General features: G+C 58.4%; 1 protein-coding gene across 1 annotated transcript in view; it reads left to right on the plus strand.

Annotated features, from left to right (window-relative positions):
* The window catches only part of LOC122372864 (protein inturned-like), an 83,633-nt gene that overhangs the window by 45,429 nt on the left and 18,282 nt on the right, over window positions 1-19,922 (plus strand). Inside the window, exons 7-13 of the mRNA XM_043350515.1 lie at window positions 618-721; window positions 5,376-5,465; window positions 5,768-5,845; window positions 10,309-10,492; window positions 14,931-14,984; window positions 15,703-15,765; window positions 17,865-18,125. Of these exons, the coding sequence (XP_043206450.1) occupies window positions 618-721; window positions 5,376-5,465; window positions 5,768-5,845; window positions 10,309-10,492; window positions 14,931-14,984; window positions 15,703-15,765; window positions 17,865-18,125 (834 nt within the window). The remainder of the gene's footprint in view (window positions 1-617; window positions 722-5,375; window positions 5,466-5,767; window positions 5,846-10,308; window positions 10,493-14,930; window positions 14,985-15,702; window positions 15,766-17,864; window positions 18,126-19,922) is intronic.

Genomic DNA, 19,922 nt, shown 5'->3' on the forward strand with positions numbered 1-19,922 from the left:
CATTTTGAGGGAAAAACATCCAATTTCTTTTTGAAATTATGCTACAGGCCAATAGCTTATCACGTTGAATGGGTGTCATGTGACCAATCCTGTGCTTGTTTAGGTGTGCTGCTTTACGGCCGCTAACCCGTGCCTCTGTGTCTGTCCAGGTGTACTGCCGTACCGCCGCCAACCCGTGTCCCTGTGTCTGTTCAGGTGTACTGCGGTACCGCCGCTAACCCGTGCCTCTGTGTCTGTCCAGGTGTACTGCGGTACCGCCGCTTACCCGTGTCTCTGTGCCTGTTCAGGTGTACTGCGGTACCGCCGCCAACCCGTGTCCCTGTGTCTGTTCAGGTGTACTGCGGTACCGCCGCTAACCCGTGTCTCTGTGTCTGTTCAGATTTATGTACTGCGGTACCGCCGCTAACCCGTGTCTCTGTGTCTGTTCAGATTTATGTACTGCGGTACCGCCGTTAGCCACTGCCTCTGTGTCTGTTCAGGTGTACTGCGGTACCGCCGCTAACCCGTGTCTCTGTGTCTGTTCAGGTGTACTGCCGTACCGCCGCTAACCCGTGTCTCTGTGTCTGTTCAGGTGTACTGCGGTACCGCCGCTAACCCCTGTCCCTGTGTCTGTTCAGGTGTACCAGTTTCCCGGGTACGACACCGCGCTGCTGTCTGCCCGCGGCGCGCTGCTCACTGTCGCGGGTCTGACCAAGCAGATCTCAGGGGATACTCCGGTCAGGTGAGTAGCTTTTTGTCGTGTGCTGTGATTTCCGTGCCTGTAGCCGTGTCCATACTTCATTTTTCATGTGTCTTGACGATTCCCTTACGTTTGAGACGTTTTAATCAAAGCAAATGCCGGAAAAAAGAAAGCAATCACGAGTCATATGCAGGGCCGTGTCTCTCTTTGAATAAAGCTCCACTAAGGATGATCAGGTGTGCTAGTGACGCTGCAAATGGCGGCTGTGGTGCGACTGCCTGGTCCATGGGCGGTCCGCTCTGCGATGCAGCTGGCTATGCTATGGTTCGGCTGCGTACGGAGTTCGCCGCTGCTGCGATCCGGCTGGCCGGGCGGTGGCTGGGTTGGCCTCTCTGTGATGTGGTTGTGTATGGACGGTGGGAGGGTTGGCCCGCTGTGACCCGGCTGGCCGGGAGATGGGTGGGCTGGCTGGGCTGTGATCCGGCTGGCCGGCGGTGGGAGGGTTGGTCTGCTGTGACCCGGCTGGCCGGGAGATGGCTGGGTTGGCCCGCTGTGACCCGGCTGGCCGGGAGATGGGTGGGCTGGCCCGCTGTGACCCGGCTGTCCGGGCCTGCGTCGCGGCCGATCGGCGCCGGCCGTCACTCATGACACCGGTCCCGGACAGGCCGCTGGATCATCGGCCGTCTGATCGCTGCCGGCGTCCATTGTCATAATGGATGCGGCCGTCATCAGCGCATCTGGTTTGGATAATATTCAGCTGGCAGCCGGACCCGCTGGCCGCCGGCCAGCTGGGGAGACAAACGGGGGCGGACGGGCCGCTCCGTCCCCATCGACGGCAGGGACAGGCCGCTCCATCCTCACGGCCAGCCGGCGGGGCTGGGTGTCCCGGTCCCCCAGTCAGAGGGGTTAGATCTCCCGGTCCCCCAGCCAGCGGGGGTTAGGTCTCCCGGTCCCCCAGCCGGCGGGGCTGGGTCACCCGGTCCCCCAGCCGGCGGGGCTGGGTCACCCGGCTCCCCAGCCAGAGGGGTTAGGTCACTATTTAATGCAGCTGGGACCGAATTCCAGGAATCACTATGATCGGCAGCCAGTGCCGCAGGCGCGGATACAAGGGGGGGGGGGGGGCCATGGGGGCCATGGCCCCCCCCCCTTGGCCGATTTTTGATTTTTTTTCAAAAATAAAATAAAAAGTTAAAAAGCTGAAAAGGGGGCCTCCTGAAAATAAAGTGGCCGAAATCCGATGAGTTTTTTTAACCTACCCACTTAGTTATTTCTCGTTCGTTCATTTATTTCATAATTCGTTTATTCATGTTGAGATGCTGCCTGAACAGCTAGATAAGCTCAATAGACGCAGTTTTTTTTTTTTTTGGGGGGGGGGCCAACAAGTGGGAAGATGGGGCCTCCAACAGGTGGGATTATGGGGGCCTCCTGGTTTCTAATGGCCCCTCCCTTGGATATTTTCTGGATCCGCCCCTGCAGTGCCGTTTGTCAGCGCCGACATGCGTTGTGCTGTGAACACACCATAGTGGTTTACTGAGCCCCGTTAGAGAGACGAAAATGACAAGTTTGCCACCTGGTTCACATGTTTAGTTAGTTGCAGGCACACCTGAGAAGGCTCAACTTCTAGTGTCTTCCGCTGGCCTCATTTGTCCAATGGGTCTGCCGCGACATTTGTAATTAAAGCGCCACCTAATGAGCTATATTTCTTGGTATAGCGCTATGCAGGATCAACACGGGCTCTATTTACCATCCCAAGCAGTAGTAGGATTTCCAGCTCATTCAAACCCCGAGTCCCTATTTGCATCTGGACCATCACGCCACGCCGCCCGCTCGACTGTAAATACGGCTTAGACGGCATGCACTGTGCATTACCATGCATTATTTACTGGTTACAAGGCCAGCACCGATTGGAATCGGCCCTCATCCGTTAGTCGCCCGATGGCGGGTCACCAGTCAGGCTGATCGCTCCCGGAGGGCTCCGGCTCAACTCTCAGATAAGCCCCTCAATTCGTTCGAGTGCTCTCGCTCTGTTACAATTGAAGTGACATATCGAGTCAACGCAGCGACATTGTAGTTCCTTCTGTGGTTGACTTGAAACGATATGCCGCTTCGCGCTCGGTGGAGTATACAGATTTTCTGTTAAATAGGAACTCAATCGTTTTCTTGCAAATGTATCCGATTCCACTGAAATGCTGTTCGTTAACTAGCTTGGACGGTGAATGTGAACAGTAAACATATATGCAAGACGAATTTCGTCTGTTCTCCATTCTATTTCCCCGACAGAATTGCAGAATTGCATCGTCGTAAGACATTAGACAACTGACAAGCCCATACGCTGCGGATTTAATGACGACATATATCTGTCATTTGCCGTTCAGCTGAGTCATTGACTCGTATCGGTGATTCGCCCTTGTCCACCCCGGGCCCGGTGGACTTGGTCGGTGGACTGCCAGGATGGGCTACTGCAAACTTTTACCGTGACAACAGCGCTAATGAACCGCCCGGCGGTAATCTGGTGGGTAAACAGACTGTCGGCGGCGCGCTCTACCCCGCTCCCTCCGCACCACGGCGGCTCGCTCTGCTCCGCTCTGACCCGTGCCCTCGGCACCACGGTGGCCCGCTCTGCCCCGTGCCCTCCGCACCACGGTGACTCGCTCTGCCCCGCTCTGCCCCGTGCCCTCCGCACCACGGTGGCCCGCTCTGTCCCGGGCATCCCTCCCTCTGGACCACCGTCTCATCCCTATTCCATCCGCTCTGTCTGCCAGCCCGAACCCGACCTGCCATCACCAGAGATTTGCGTTCGACCGCATACAGACGTGATCCGCCGGGCGTGTGCGATTGAACGGCCGCTGAAATCGCGCCGTCCGCCAAATCAAAATCATCCAGCCTGCTGTCCGTCATTCTGTGCCCGGTGATTGGGTCGGTTCTGGTGTCTGGTTTTCGTCCGTGCGGGAGGGGCCGGTCTCCGCCAGGGGTGGTGGGGTTCTGTGCGGGGGGGGGGGTTCTCCCTCTGGTAGCCGCCGCTCGTTTGCCGGTGTCGGACAGCGCGCTGCAGCACTCGCTGCGAACTTTGTGGGCGCCCAACAGACGCTTGATGGTGCGGCACGCCGTAACGCAATTAGAGCCGAGCTTTCAGCGCGCGGTAATTGTTTTGTCGTGTCGTCCCCGGCGGTGGTGTTTTCGGCACACATCCCGACCTCGCCTCCGGCGGCCGCTGCCGCCGCTGTTTTCTGCTGCCGTGGGACGGCTGCAGATGCTCTGTAAACTGCACCTCCGAGATCTGACCCGACGTCGCAATTTAGCCGGATACGGCCCGGAACACTGCGGCAAACTGAAGGCCTGTCTGGGTCGCAAACCTCGGCTCGGTACCGTGCTGGTATTAGGACGCCTGGTTGTTTTTTGTGCTTTTGCACCTTTTATTTTATCCTTTTGAAAATTAGAATAGTGGAGCTTAACATTCAATCAGCCTTTTGGTATCTCACACATGATGTGCGTTATTCGATCCTCGTCGGAAAGTAGCATTTAAAACGATGTGCCACTGCGCAGATTGCATCGAGGCGTGGCTTATGTTATTGATTTGAAGTAGCGCTCCAACATGGAATCATTTATTGCTGAAAGCGACCTGTAATCGCAATATGCAATTATAAATCTGAAGTGAAGAGCAGATGCATCTAATCCCTGCCTACCTACTAAACGTCGCCGGGCTTTCGCGCGGCTTACAGGCCCCGGCCCCGGCGACTGCACTGCGGCCGCAGAGCAGCCGCCTGCCCTCGCCCGTACCGGCGGACAGGGGTGCGATGCGGCACAGCCTACCAGGCCACTGCCGCCGCGCCGCTCAGCCCTGGCTCAGCCGGCCGCCGCTGCTACCGTGTGGCCGTGCCCAGTCGCCGGCGAATGCGAGGCATCGTCAAACATTACAAGGTGGACGTTGATAATTCCGTTGAAAACGTTACTCCTTTTTGCTGTGGATATCATCAAATTAAATAATTACTGGTTGCCTGGAGGGCGTCTGCGCGGTCGGCTGGGCCCGGTTCTGAGCGCCGCCCGGCGCCCACCCATCAGCGGCCGTGTCGCCGGGCCGCCTGCGGGGCCGTATTTCTGTCTGCCGTCTCCGGGCAGCGGGCCTCTGTCACACGCTGCCGCCGCTGACACTGACAAAGTGCCGGCCCCGACCCCGGCCCGGCCCCGGCGGGCGGGGGGGGGGGGGCGACCGCTGCCGCTGACGCCTCCCGTGACGAACGCTCCGCCACGGCCGCCGCCGGAAGCTGTCCCCTTCCGGTGACCTGTGACGGTGGGAGCGGAACTGCTGTGGCTGTATGGGTGGCGTGAGCCGGCGCTTAGCGCTCAGACAACAGTGTCGGTCGTGAACAGTACTTTTCGTGAAGTTTCGGTAGGTTAGCTTGAGCTTTCCTGTCTGCGTGATACATTGGAGCCATTTCGTAATATTTTATAGCCAACAGTCAGTGAAAATTGAAATACCTGCTAAAATAGCTCAAAGTCCGCCAATCCTAGTTTATTTTGCCATCTTCATTTTATCGATTGCACCTCTTGATGTGAACACTGGATTCGCCGTGTTATCCTAATCCTCTCTGTCCAGCACCACTGCGCCGCCGCCGCCGTTGTACTGCGCTGCCGTTCTGCGGCGCTGTCTGCTGCCTTGCGGTGCCGTGTGACGGTGTCATGCCCCGCTGTACGGCAGGGCGGCTGTGACCGTGGGCTCCACACCTGTCCACGTGGCTGTGACCTGTCAGGAGGAGCTGGTGCTGCTGCTGGCCGCCCCCGAGGTCAGGTCAGTGAACCTTCCAGCCCGGTCATAGTGCCAAGTACCAAACTACGCCACCCCTTGAAAGTGCATTATTGTGCCATCAATTCTGTAATACCATTCTCTCAGTCGCGTTGGCTTTACGTCCGCACTTCACAATGCTGTACCGTTTGTTTTTGTGCTTCTCTTTGGTATGCCTTGCATCTGTCGGACTGAGCCGTGCCACCCTCTGACCCTGTTTATCTGTCTTTTCTGCCTCTTCGCTCCGTATACTCTGTCTGAGCCATGCCCCCATCTGACTGTGTTTTCTGTGTATTCGCCCTGGGCAGTCTGTCGGCGCCAGAACTGCACCAGCTCGGCACGGAGCTCTGGCAGCTGCTGCGGCTCGAGTTCGGCTCACTGCGCAGGTCAGTTCAGGTCACTGCGCAGGTCAGTGTGGGTCACTGCAAAGGTCAGTTAGGGAAGGGGGATAGGACCGGGTCAGTTCAGGTCACTGCGCAGTGCGCAGGTCAGTGCGGGTCACTGCAAAGGTCAGTTAGGGGCGGGACCGGCGCCCGGTGGCTCCCAACAACAGGACTTCGCCCGTCGCCGAGCAGCGCTTTATGACGTACCGGTTCTGTCCCAATCGACGGCTGATAACAGGACAAAGGTGACAACACCACCATTACAGTCGCTGTTTTGGCTCTAATGTGTCGTCTTTAGTGTTAATCCCCAGCTGGTATGAGCAGGTCTCATTGGCGATACAGATATGACGAGCAGTGAGTGTAACCGTACTACCGGTGTCTGTGAGCTACACGGTGAGTTACAGAGAGTCGGGGCCATACCCTCAGTGAGTTACGGTGAGCGGTGAGCCGACCCGCCGCCCTGCCGGTGTATGGGTTACAGTGAGCCGCGAGTCGCCCCGCCCGCCGGTGTCTGGGTTACAGTGAGCCGCGAGTCGCCCCGCCCGCCGGTGTCGTCTCTCCCAGCGCGACACCCTGCGCGCCGGCCGCGTTGTCCCGGCCATTGTCCCTATCTCTGTCAGTGTGTGGGAGCGCTCCCGCCACGTCTGTCGCTCGGGGCAGCGGCGGACCGCGGCCACAATGCCGCGCTGGTGTCGACCGGCCGGCGGCCCCATTGTACCGGATTGTGACCGGGGAGCGCCGCCTCGCGCCACGGCACCTCCTCGGGCGCTTATCGTGCCGCAGCTGCCCGCGCGGGTCACGCTGACAGCGCTGAGTGGCGCTGAGCTGAGGGGCGCTGAGTGGTCAGCCGCCGGTCGCACGTCATTGTGATTATGTGTGCCGGCTGCTGACTGACAATAGTCGGCGACTATTTCTGGAGCGCTTTCGCAGCGTGTTGTACAGCGTCAAGATTCGCCGTCAACCTCTGATAAAGCGGACCTCATTCCGCGGCGGCGCGGCGCGCTCGCCTCGCTCGAGTTGTGTCGCACCAGCTCCTTCAGTGTGATATTTCCGACTGGGGCGCGGAATGTGTGGGAGGCAGACCAAATCTAGAACCCACTCGCTATCAGTGAGAGGCTGCTGAAAGTGGAGCTAGCAGAAGTGGAATCATACTGCGACATAAACATGCATGTGGGAGGGAACGAGTGCCGCCCGCTCGATACTGCGTGCGCGTCTCCTTCTGCGCCACTCACGACTTAGCTGCAGGGGTGGGTAGCACCAACCACCAGGGCTGGTAAATGATTGCAAAGACTGGGCTTTGGGCACGTAATGGCCTGTCAGACGGTAGCTGCAAACGAACAGTAGCGCCGTGCTGTGGTCAAAATTGCAGAACACTCTCATTTTTTTAGGCGCTAATGTTCAATCATATTCCGGACTAAACCACTACGGGGGTATGCTTTCTTTTCAGGGCTGCTCAATGCCCATTATTTTCAAGCCTCTCGAAAGTTAACCTGTGTTATAATAGCCCGTTACTTAATTTGTCCTTTGCCGTCCGATGTCTTGAGTCTTGAGATGAATAAATCTGTCGGCACGACGTATTGAATTCATTAGTTCAACTAAAAGATCAACGCTTTTAACGTAATGTAACATCACTCAAACTCACCCCCACACACCACCCCCATGCCACACCGACATCCACCCCACGCGCACACTCGAAATCCACACTCCCCACCAGCTCGTTATCGGCGATCCCCATCGCGCACCGTTAAATGGCGTTCTTCAATCCGGCCCGATTGTGGTCGGACAAAGGCTCGTTCCTCGGCCGCGGCCCTCGACTCGACTCGTCTAGTCGACGCCCAATGGCCAATCGGCCTGGAGAGGCGGCTGGCGGCCCGTCGACACCGGCTCGGCGGCTGGCGCCTCCTCAAACACCGCGGTCGACTACAATCGACGGTCGTTACGTCGCGGGCACGTTATGCAGCCTCTGCCTGCGGACGGGGTGCATGGGCCATTGAATGTGATGGGGATGTTCTTTGTCGGCCCTATATATTAGTTTTTTTTTTTTTTTTGGCCAACCTCCGATGCAGTCTGATAGTTGAGCGTTATGGCTGATAGTTATGAGCTTGTTTAGGTCGATGGTGGCTCAAATTCTATTATGTCTGGCCATACGGTTTGAGTGTAGCAAACACCGAGTGCCAGGAGCGAGGGTCACTGCCGCGCCCACTCCTGTGGCCACCTCAGTCCTCGAGTCAGCCGTCATCCCTCCCCGGTCAATCAGCACCAGTCCCAGGCTACCGGGCGGTGACCCCTCTCGTATTCCCAGTCCCCTCCCTGTATCTCCAGTCCCCGGTCACTGCTGTCCCCTCTCCCTATAACTCCCGTCCCCGGCGCCCTCTCTCCCGCCGGAGGTGTGCCCGTTTAGTAGCCGGCCAGCTCGGGCGATGACCTGGGGACGCGGTATGACCCCTCACCCCGGCACGTGATAGGCCGCTCTGCCGCCCGGGCTTACAGCCGGCACAGTGCAGCGGGTCGTTATGAATGGATGTTATCGGCAACACAGAGCTCGGCAATACAGTGCTGCAGTGTAGTACGGCAATGGATGGCACTCCTTATAATTGAATCAACACGTCACCGGGGGATGATGTGTGACATCATGACCTACTTATGTAAGCTTGCTAAACATAGCGCTCGTCATTATATAGATGTTGCTATCTATATGACTTATTCTGAGTTTTATTGCATCCATCGACTTTTTTGGAAGCACCACGTGCTGGATTAACGTTGTTTTTGTCGGATGCGCTGCATGTTGTGAATTGCTGTCGCCTGGCGAGTTAGCGCATTGATTGTGGCTTCCCGCGCTGCTCCCTGCAAATTAATCAGCTTCGGCGACACTGATTAATATGGTAAATGATAATGCAAGCTAATTATCCATTTGCTGCTGTAATTGGATCATTATTTTATGAACTTGGCTTGGCTGTCCGAATATATGAGCCGAGCCCATTCTGCCCTTAATTAGATAGGCTGGATCTCATGTTATTTTACTCGTATGTCAGACTAAAATGAACTTTCTGGGAGTATTTGGAGCTGGACATTCTGGACACACTTTCCTCATATGTTGTGAATGGTCCGTTGGTGTAGCTAAGGGGCTGTTCCGCCGCGCCGTATCACGCCCAGACCCGGCCAGCTCACCTGCAGGGCCGGGTATCGCTGACTGATATCCGCGCTCTGTGGATGGGACGCGTCCCGGCTCTGGGAGCGGACAGTTCACCAGCAGTGCGGCACACGCTGCAGCCTGGCTCAGCTCCCCTGTCCGTGGTCATCCAGCCGTCCCGCGGCGTCAGGTGGCAATGTCAGCGAGAGTCCCTCCGCCACAGACAGACGCCATTTATTGATGCGCCAAGTTTGTTATGCGGATTCTCAGTCCGTTCCGTATCTCACGTGGTCGGAATATGATTTGGTTTGGCGGCTCGCTGGTCTTCAAAGAGTTTTATCGTGCCCACTGGTTCTGGGCTGGTTGGGATTCGCGCCGCGCTCTCACAGTAAATCCGGTGGTGGCTCGGGGCCTGTTCGGAATACCTACCGGGCGGCGGGCGATATTGGGGCACCGGTAATGACGTCATCGACCGGCTCTAACGACATCATTTGGCTGCCGGTAATTACGTCATCGGCCGTGTTCCGGCGGCCATTGGGACCGGCCCGTTAATGGCTGATTGTTCGCGGCGACAGCTCGGCCCGGCCGCCGCCTCCAGTCGGGCCGCTCGGTCCGGTCAATGAGTGTTAATGAGCGTTGAGCAATGAGTGTCATGAGTGTTGAGCCGGGTCGGACAGAGGTCGGGACGGTCAGCTCACCTGGGGCCGGGGCCGGTGTGTACTTCTGTGAGAGTGACACCGCACCTGCCCGTGTTTTACCGATGTGTAGTGTATATGTGTGTGTGTGTGGGGGAGGGGTTATTGTGGAGATTTTCGTTATTGTGCAACAAGGCATGTCCATGAGTCAAAAGCACGGAAATGCAATATGCTTGTTTGCGTGTTTAAATGAAGCAATTCGTCACGATTAGAGCCAGCTTGCTGCACATGCCAGCAATAGCTACATGATTTAGCGCCGCAATCCATCTTGCTCACAGGCTTTATTGGATTCCAAAATGGTTGATTTACAACACAATATTCAGAGCTTTAGATCAATACCTGGGTACCATTTATGTTACTCGCTCTAAACCCTAACCAGTCCAGCGTTCACCTGCCCGCGCCCTCAGTGTCAATCCGAACTCCGAATCCCAGCCCAACGCTCGCCGTCCCCGACTCTGCCATAATCGGTCCGTCTCCAGGAGCTCAGCAGACGCCGCCGCCGTCCCCGCCGTCTCGTTGTCTCAATGCGTGCATCTCTCGGACTCATTGCGCCGCCCGGGGAGCCGTTAGCCGGCGTGACCCGGCGTTTGTAGACGGTTGGCAGCACGGGCTGATGACTCCGCCGTACCGCCCGGTTTCAGCGCGCTCCGGGAGCGGTCGCAGCGGCCCTACGTGGACCACCTGCTGGCGCTGGTGTTTCAGCAGGCGCTGCTGACGCCCGAGCTGCTGGCCGGCGCGCGCGGCGCGCGGCCGCAGCGGCCGGCCGGCGGTCTGGACCGGCTGCTGGCCGCCGCGCACACCGTCCATCTGCCGCGGCACGTCCAGGTCAGGAGGGGGAGGGGGCCGCCGCGCACACCGTCCATCTGCCGCGGCACGTTCAGGTCAGGAGGGAGAGGGGGTCAGGAGAGGGAGGGGACCGCCGCGCACACCGTGCATCTGCCGCGGCACGTTCAGGTCAGGAGAGGTCAGGGGGCGGGGTCACGGCTGTTGGCTGCAGCCCACACCGTGCATCTGCCGCGACACGTCCAGGTCAGGATCGGGGGAGGGGCCACACGTGATAGTCGCGAGAGAGGAGGCCACACGTGAGGGTCAGTCGGGATGGGCCACGTGTGCAGGTCGGTACCGGAGAGGTCACACATGTGGGTCAGGAGAGGGAGGTGGACCACGTGTAGGCCAAGGGTGGGAATGACACACGTGCAGTTGGGTTCAGCATCGGAGGGGGCTTACGTGTGGGTCGGTACTGGAAGGAGCCATACGAGCGCGTTAGGGGGTCCACAATCCGCATATAAGGGCCAGGGGTGCACGGGCTAACGATGGATTGATGCTTTTGTGTGTGGTTGAAGGTGTGAATGTTAGGGAGGAATATCGAAAAGATATATTTATATATTCATGTAGATGAGATTTAGAAGTTCGTCGGGCTGATGTGGAACCATTCCAATTCTGCTGAATGGCGTCGGTATTTTTTCGCCGTTGTAATGCGCAAAAAGTTTGGATTGTAGTGCGCTCAAAGTTTGGACTGAAGCGTGATCCGGTGTTTGGCCGAACGCTGTTGGCAAACTCCTTTTTGTGTGTCACCGCTCCATCGCTTTTAATCCATCATTGTGCGCTCGATAAGCCGGGCGGGATCGACCCTGTGCGCTCCGTGCTCGCGGTGGGGCCGCCTGTTCCACTGTAGTGGAGCCGGGCACCTCTGCTGCGGGCGGGCGCGGCGCCTCCTTCGTTCATTAGTGCCCCGATCGTGTACGCCGGCGCCACTCCGCCAGTGGCGGCCGCCTCAGACCATCTCCGGCCGCACGCGGCGCGTTTCCGGGCGTAACAAGACGCGCCGCTGCCGGCAGACACTAATTACTCGGCGCCAGCCGCAAACGAGCGCAATTGACGGCGCTGCGGCGCCCGGCCGGCCGAGCCTTCCTTTGTGGCAGTGGCTGCGTGCGCCGCGCCGACCCAGGCCGGCTGCTGCCCTGCCGTCCTGTCTGACCTTACCGGCAACATATGGCGACGCGCATTTCAATTTCCACCTGTTTAGATGGACTCCCTGACGGCCGCTCAGATTATCATCCATCTTCATTGGCGGGAAATCCAGGTTAGGTGCATATTGGACCCGGCGGTCGTTTCTCACCATCAGGGCCGTACCCAGCTCATGGTCGTTGGTCATTGGTCATTGTGTCTGCGTCACAGACTGCCATTTGGCTCCATCTGCGTCACAGACTGCTCACTTGTAGCCAACCCAGCTAGGATTCCATACCGACTTGGACACAATAAAGTCCGGCCAGCTATGACCCGGTAACCGAGTGTGATGTTTAAAAACGTGCCTTACGGGGAAGGATTCCCAGCAAATTGTGATGCCTGCTAACTGAGGTGATGGGGAAAGAGTCCCGGCAAATTGTGCTATCTGCTAATTCAGCTGACAAGGAATCCGTGTGATATTCGCCGACCCGGCCTGGCCAGGTGCTGATAGCTCATCGGTTCTGAGAAGTGGCGGGTTTTGGAAATGGCGCTTCTCTCGACAGAGCAGAGGGCTAGGTTTCATTATTATATTCTGGTGAATCGATCGAGATAGTTCCGATGATGGCCGTGCTCGCTGAAGTATGCATGGAGATCGTGTTTAAGTTTGAGGCTATCTCCGGTGTTGTGGAAGTGGGGCTCGGCTGTGAAGGGCGCCCATCGTGCCAGCCGATCGTGTTCGTGTGCTAACTGTGCCTTGTTGACCGGAGTGGACAAAGGGTTTGTCGTTTCCTCATTTCATGATATTACGTTTACTTTCCACGATCCACATTGCATATCCAAGGCTTTGCGGATCTCGAATCTGCTACTGGGATCACTCCAGCTCGGCCCATATTCTGTCGTATTCTGTCGTTGGGCCGCTGGCCGTGTCCTGCCTCGTACGGCGGCCGGTTGAGCAGAGCGTGCCGACTGCACGGTTCTGTGGCGGCTGGTGACAGGGACAGTAACGGTAGCTGGGCTGCGGCTGCCGAGTGCCACTGCCGGCCCGCCAACTGGTGTCTAATGGATTTATGGAGTCTGGAGCTCTAATTTCGTCCGACCGCTAATAGCTGTGCCAACTCGCGGAATGGCATTAAGTTTACGCTGCTATGACCAAGCTGCTGTGAGCCTGTGCGGTGTGGAGGGATGAAATTGTGCGTGTGTGAAATAGTGCAGCTGTCTGACGTCCGTACTCCGTATAGTAACCCTCTTTCCGGTTAGGTGCTTACTGTTGATGCTGTCCACTGCCGCACAGTTTTATTGTGTTACCGTACCCTCATTTCATAAGGCCAAGTCATTTTGCTTGAGGCTGTTGGACAACCAGCTCGTTTTTATGTGCCACATCGTAGATATTTTCTTCGCCACCCGCTTTCCATTTTCTTCATCTTCTCTTTCATCAGCATTCCTTCAGTCCATTGTTTTCGCTGCCTTCTGCGCCGAATAAAATAGCGGCGCTGAATGAAGGATCTCCCCTTATTGGTATGGTAATGGCTTTGGTAATCGCGTGCCAATAGGATGGACCTCGGCGGCGCCCGCCGGGGACTGGCTGGCGGTGGACGCTGTGGTGGCGTCAGGGGGCTATATTGGCGCCGTGCTGGCGTCATTGCTGGTAGACGGAGGGGAGGTGGACGCTTCAGTGTCCATAATGAAGCCAGTAATCATACCAGAGCACTTCTGTGGTCGGTCTACAGACGGATTTTATGTGGATGTTATGATATGGTTAGTCCACAGATATGTAGTTTTTTCATGTCCGGAGACGGCGGTCTCTCTCTCTGTCTCTCTCTCTCTCTCTCTCTCTCTCTCTCTCTCTCTCTCTCTCTCTCTCTCTCTCTCTCTCTCTCTCTCTCTCTCTCTCTCTCTCTCTCTCTCTCTCTCTCTCTCTCTCTCTCTCTCTCTCTCTCCCTCTCTCTCCTCTCTCTCCGTTGTGGAGTGTGTCTCTGTCCCTCTGACCGGCGGTGATTATACCACCCCGAGCCGCCCGGGCCGCCAGCAGCAGCCGCTCCGTTCTCTTTAGTCTCGCCACCGCCGGCGGCGCTGCTTTAATTGGCGGCGCCGTGTGACGGTCCGGGTGTCGCCGTCAGAGGCGGCGGCAGACGCGCCGCGCCAGTGGCGCTCCACCGCGCCGCCGAGAGCGGCGAGCCTCTCTGAGGTTCGGAACGTCCGACATAATTCAGTGGTGATACGGACGGGGAACACCAGTTCCCTCTGTGCTACCTTAGTAGATGCAGGATAGGCTCTATCGCGACTTGTGGATACAGGATGGAGGACCTCTTTTCCGTGAAGATCGCTTTCTCATTTTCGTAAGTCATTGTCTCCCTCTTGTAAGAACATCGAGCCTCTTCTCCGTCCAAAAACCCTCGCTCATCATCATCATCGTCTTTTTACCGCGAGGCTTAAGCTCAATTAGGTGCCACACGCGAGGGACTTACATCAGCGGCCCGTTGTGCCGGCGAGGGCGGCAGAATGACCGGCGCCGGCAGAGGTGGGCTGGGAGCCGACGCTCCAGCTGAAGTGACGGCCGCCAGCTCGCGGTGCGTTTGATGTGGGTGTAAAAGTCGGCCCAGAGTGGAGCGGCAGATTGGCTGCGGCCCCGGGAGATTTTACGGTGTCTGAATGTTCCGCTCTGCCGGCGCGATACGGCCCGCGACGGCCGGGCAGACAGGCAGGGGTGGCCGCCCGAACTGACTATCGTTAGCGCTCTGCTGCTCATTACGGCTATCGGCGGCGCCATCTGCTAAGGAGTTGTCCGTGATACGTGATGTGTCGACATGCATCGCGGTGACATTGGAGTGCTGTGCGCTGTAAGCTGCTTACAGCCCGACCCTAGACAGGTGAATCCATCATAGGATATTCTGGGCCGGGTGGTCTAGTTTGTGTCGTTTGAGGCGCCCGGTAAGCCGTCTGAAGTGCAGTATATGAGCCCGATGGGGTTGGAGTGGTACGGCCGGCCGGCGTCGTTAGTGGGGACTCTGGCGGTAGCCGCCGCCGTGCTGTGGCCGCCCGCCAGCCGTATTGGGGATATCGGAGGTGCGTTTTATCGGCACCGTTACTACCCGGCCGACCATAACGAGTTGGAGTCGGTTCGAGTCGTACTCGGGGTCACCGGGGAATCACCGCGTGGGATTAGGTGTGTGTGTGGGGGGGGGGGGGGCGGAGGGGACGACGGCAGTGGTCTGTGGACGGCCGCTGGATGTCGGAATTCCAGAGCGAATGTGACTGCTGTCGGCAGGTACCGATGAGAGTCAGTCTGGTAATCTGACCGTTACTCTTGTGTCCGCAGGTGTTGATTGAAGACAGTCTGACGGAGCTGGAGTCGGGCGACTTTGGAGAGGAGGTGGGTAACTGGAGAGGAGGTGGGTGACTTTGGAGAGGAGGTGGGTAACTTTGGGGAGGAGGATGGTGCACCGGCCGGGCCACGGAACAACCAACACGAACTACGAAAAAACATCGCGTTGAAATATACCGTCAAATATCATATGCTTATGACGCAGATGACGCCGCAGCTTGTTTCGAGAGCTGCCTATAAGGGCGCCGAATAAATAAGGAAACCTTTTTTTATAACCATTAGGTAGGTAGTGTTTGGTCAGACCTGACTTCAGGCCAGTGGTTAGACTTGTGTGCGTGATGTCCCCACTCCCCAATTCTCATTGCAGTCCCTTACAAAGTAATGTTTTGTGCATACCTAATTGATATACACTTCCTTTCAAGCTAGACGATATGACGCTAACTTTATGAAGCCTGTATTATTTCGTGATGAGTCAGACTTGATGTTAATGTTTGCGTCAAGACGCCGTTTTTTATTTGTGCTTAGCCCGCCAGCCGTCTCATTTCCGTGCGGTGCGGCGTGGTTGGGCTCGAGCCGTGTTGTGGCAGGTTTAGGCTGTCCGCGGCTAACATACGGCGACGTTTCGTCGCCCCAGGCGGCGGCGGCACGCGCCGTACTTTCAGAGCCTCCTTTGGGGCTGCTAATTAGGCTGTGTGGCAGCCGTCTTTGTGTCGAGCCGTATCACCGCTGGCAACTGACAGTATGTGTGTGTGCGTCTGTCCCGCAGTCGGAGGACTTTTACGGCCTGGAGCGGCTCTATCTGCTGCGCGGCTCGGCCCTCTACTACAAGGTGAGACCTCAGTAGCTGGAACAGGAGCTCACACATGGTCGCAGGTCGAGGCGTAGGCCTAGTGAAATACGAGTGTCTCCGACTGTGGGCCGCTGTTACTGATGTCCCTCACCCCTGCCTGCCCCCGCTGCCACCCCGCCCCGTGCAGCGCCCCACCCCGCCGAGATGCGGTGTCGATATGGATGGTCCGGGGTTGGTGCGGCGGCAGCTGCCTGGCAGACAGATCGTGGTGGCTGATGGTCGCGCTGCGTGGCTGATGGAGCGTTTTATTTAGTCTGAGCCGCGTGACAGGATAGAGCACCGAGCCGCGTGACGGGATGAAGCACTGAGATCAGATCAGGGATTTACCGGCTTCCGCTCGACAGAGTCCGGTTCTGTGGGTGAGCGCGGCTCATGACTCGGTTTCAGAGTCATTGGCTCAGTCAGTTGTGGGCACTACTAATCCTTAGTTCAGTTGGTGAGCGTGGTTTGCGCCTCACTGGCGCCTACAGGGCTCAGCTTTGGGCACTAGTTCCGCGACACCCCTGAACCTTGTGTGACCCAGCGGCAACGTGGAATCTGAACGTGAGCGTCACCTTTATAATGTTTTCTCAGTTGACTCAGGTGTAATTTCCTGACCTCGAGTCAAAGCGCTATCCTTGTGCTATTTCTGACCACCATAAGCAGCTGACCGTGGCGGTACAATCCTCACCTTTAGCCAGTCGCGGCCCTTTGGGAGCTGACCAGTCGTTTGTTCGGCCGCCCCGGTCAGTCGGAGGCTGTCCCATTCCAGAGTCGTTACGGCAGCGGCCGGCGTAACTGAGAGACCGCTACCAGCCGCGTGTGCCTCCCGGGGCGGTCATGAACTTGACGCTAAGGTGACTGGGCCAGCGTCTGTTGGTGCTCGCTAGAACCGCTCAATAGGGCCGGGGCTCTCCCCGCGCTAACCTTGCCGGGATACCTGGTAACCGCTCCAGCCCTCTGTCCTGACCGAGTTACAGGGTGAGTGCTCCGCCCCTCCCTGCCCCCGCTCCGCCCCTCCTTGTCGAGGCCTCGGTCCACCTGGTACTGTCTGACAGACTGTCCCTCCCTCCCGTCTCGGCAGGGTTACCTGGTGTGCTCTCACCTGCCGGTCGAGGACCAGGCCTCTGTCCACCTGGTGCTGTCTGACAGACTGTCCCTCCCGTCTCGGCAGGGTTATCTGGTGTGCTCTCACCTGCCGGTCGAGGACCAGGCCTCTGTCCACCTGGTGCTGTCTGACAGACTGTCCCTCCCCTCCCGTCTCGGCAGGGTTACCTGGTGTGCTCTCACCTGCCGGTCGAGGACCAGGCCTCTGTCCACCTGGTACTGTCTGACAGACTGTCCCTCCCGTCTCGGCAGGGTTACCTGGTGTGCTCTCACCTGCCGGTCGAGGACCAGGCCTCTGTCCACCTGGTGCTGTCTGACAGACTGTCCCCCCCCCTCCCGTCTCGGCAGGGTTACCTGGTGTGCTCGCACCTGCCGGTCGAGGACCAGGCCTCTGTCCACCTGGTGCTGTCTGACAGACTGTCCCCCCCCCTCCCGTCTCGGCAGGGTTACCTGGTGTGCTCGCACCTGCCGGTCGAGGACCAGGCCTCTGTCCACCTGGTGCTGTCTGACAGACTGTCCCTCCCGTCTCGGCAGGGTTATCTGGTGTGCTCTCACCTGCCGGTCGAGGACCAGGCCTCGGTCCACCTGGTGCTGTCTGACAGACTGTCCCTCCCTTCTCGGCAGGGTTACCTGGTGTGCTCGCACCTGCCGGTCGAGGACCAGGCCTCTGTCCACCTGGTGCTGTCTGACAGACTGTCCCTCCCTTCCCTCCCCGCAGGGTTACCTGGTGTGCTCTCACCTACCGGTCGAGGACCAGGCCTCTGTCCACCTGGTGCTGTCTGACAGACTGTCCCTCCCTTCTCGGCAGGGTTACCTGGTGTGCTCGCACCTACCGGTCGAGGAACAGGCCTCTGTCCACCTGGTGCTGTCTGACAGACTGTCCCTCCCTTCCCTCCCCGCAGGGTTACCTGGTGTGCTCTCACCTACCGGTCGAGGACCAGGCCTCTGTCCACCTGGTACTGTCTGACAGACTGTCCCTCCCGTCTCGGCAGGGTTACCTGGTGTGCTCGCACCTACCGGTCGAGGACCAGGCCTCGGTACACCTGGTGCTGCGACACCGGCAGCTACTGGAGCGGACCCGCCGCGGTCGCTGGCGTCAGCTGGTGCTGTGGAGACCGTACCGGCGGGCGTCTGCGGGCACCACCCCGGCCCCGGCGGCCGAGCCTGCTCCAGGGCCGGCCGGAGCAGACACTGCCGCCGGAGACAACTACAGCAGCGAGCAGCTGGACTGCTACCTGCTGGTGGTCGGGGCGGTAAGGAGGGGGTGGGGGGAGGGGGCAGCAGGTGGGCCGCTACCTGCTGGTGGTCGGGGCGGTAAGGAGGGGCACAGCAGGTGGGGCTGCTACCTGCTGGTGGTCGGGGCGGTAAGGAGGGAGAGGGGGGAGGGAGTACAGCAGGTGGGGCTGCTACCTGCTGGTGGTCGGGGCGGTAAGGAGGGGGGGGGACAGCAGGTGGGCCGATACCTGCTGGTGGTCGGGGCGGTAAGGAGGGGCAAAGTACAGCACAGGGGGTGGTAAGGACCGCTACCTGCTGGTGGTCGGGGCGGTAAGGAGGGTGGGGGGGGGGGCACAGCAGGTGGACCGGTACCTGCTGGTGGTCGGGGCGGTAAGGACGAAGAGGGCACAGCAGGTGGGGCTGCTACCTGCTGGTGGTCGGGGCGGTAAGGAGGGAGAGGGGGGAGGGAGTACAGCAGGTGGGCCGCTACCTGCTGGTGGTCGGGGCGGTAAGGAGGGGCACAGCAGGTGGGGCTGCTACCTGCTGGTGGTCGGGGCGGTAAGGACGAAGAGGGCACAGCAGGTGGGGCTGCTACCTGCTGGTGGTCGGGGCGGTAAGGACGAAGAGGGCACAGCAGGTGGGGCTGCTACCTGCTGGTGGTCGGGGCGGTAAGGAGGGAGAGGGGGAGGGAGTACAGCAGGTGGGGCTGCTACCTGCTGGTGGTCGGGGCGGTAAGGAGGGAGAGGGGGAGGGAGTACAGCAGGTGGGGCTGCTACCTGCTGGTGGTCGGGGCGGTAAGGAGGGGCACAGCAGGTGGGGCTGCTACCTGCTGGTGGTCGGGGCGGTAAGGAGGGAGAGGGGGGAGGGAGTACAGCAGGTGGGCCGGTACCTGCTGGTGGTCGGGGCGGTAAGGAGGGGCACAGCAGGTGGGGCTGCTACGTGCTGGTGGTCGGGGCGGTAAGGAGGGAGAGGGGGAGGGAGTACAGCAGGTGGGGCTGCTACCTGCTGGTGGTCGGGGCGGTAAGGAGGGAGAGGGGGAGGGAGTACAGCAGGTGGGGCTGCTACCTGCTGGTGGTCGGGGCGGTAAGGAGGGGCACAGCAGGTGGGGCTGCTACCTGCTGGTGGTCGGGGCGGTAAGGAGGGAGAGGGGGAGGGAGTACAGCAGGTGGGCCGGTACCTGCTGGTGGTCGGGGCGGTAAGGAGGGGCACAGCAGGTGGGGCTGCTACGTGCTGGTGGTCGGGGCGGTAGGTAGAGGAGGGCTGAAATTGTTTGTCGTCCATGCCTTTTCTCAGGTGTTTCGTCGACTTTAGGTTTTACAAAACTTGCGATCTTTCAAATAACCAGAGGCCAGTTTTACCAACAGAAAAATAGCCGCCTGCCGGAATTTTTTGGGCTTAAGACCGCTTCACATACGGAGCGTAAACGCGATGCACACGTAAGCGGATAGGGCTCTACCTTTTACGCTCCGTAAGTGAAGCGGTCTTAAAGGAAAAAATTCCGGCAGGCGGCTATTTTTCTGTTGATAAAATTGGCCTCAGATGTGTGATTGTCCTGAGTTTGTTCTCTTTCTCTTTATCGAATCATGCTTATTGTTTGATTTGCTCTTTACATTTATATTTGCTAATGAAAATCCAGTGATAGTTTCGAGCACTTGCATGATTAAGTACTAGGTGATATTCCAAGCTACTACTGAGTGAGGCCATATTCAATTAATAGCCCATAGCTCCCCGTGACCAGCCTGATTCGGCGTCATTTTGATGCACTACCGTACTCCGTTGATGATGTTCGCATTGACATTGCTCATGTCCATGGTAGTACGCAGCCATCAAATCGA

Source organism: Amphibalanus amphitrite, unplaced genomic scaffold (genome assembly GCF_019059575.1).
Source record: "Amphibalanus amphitrite isolate SeventyFive unplaced genomic scaffold, NRLGWU_Aamphi_draft 001410F_arrow, whole genome shotgun sequence".
In the NCBI taxonomy this organism is placed as follows: Eukaryota; Metazoa; Arthropoda; class Thecostraca; order Balanomorpha; family Balanidae; genus Amphibalanus; species Amphibalanus amphitrite.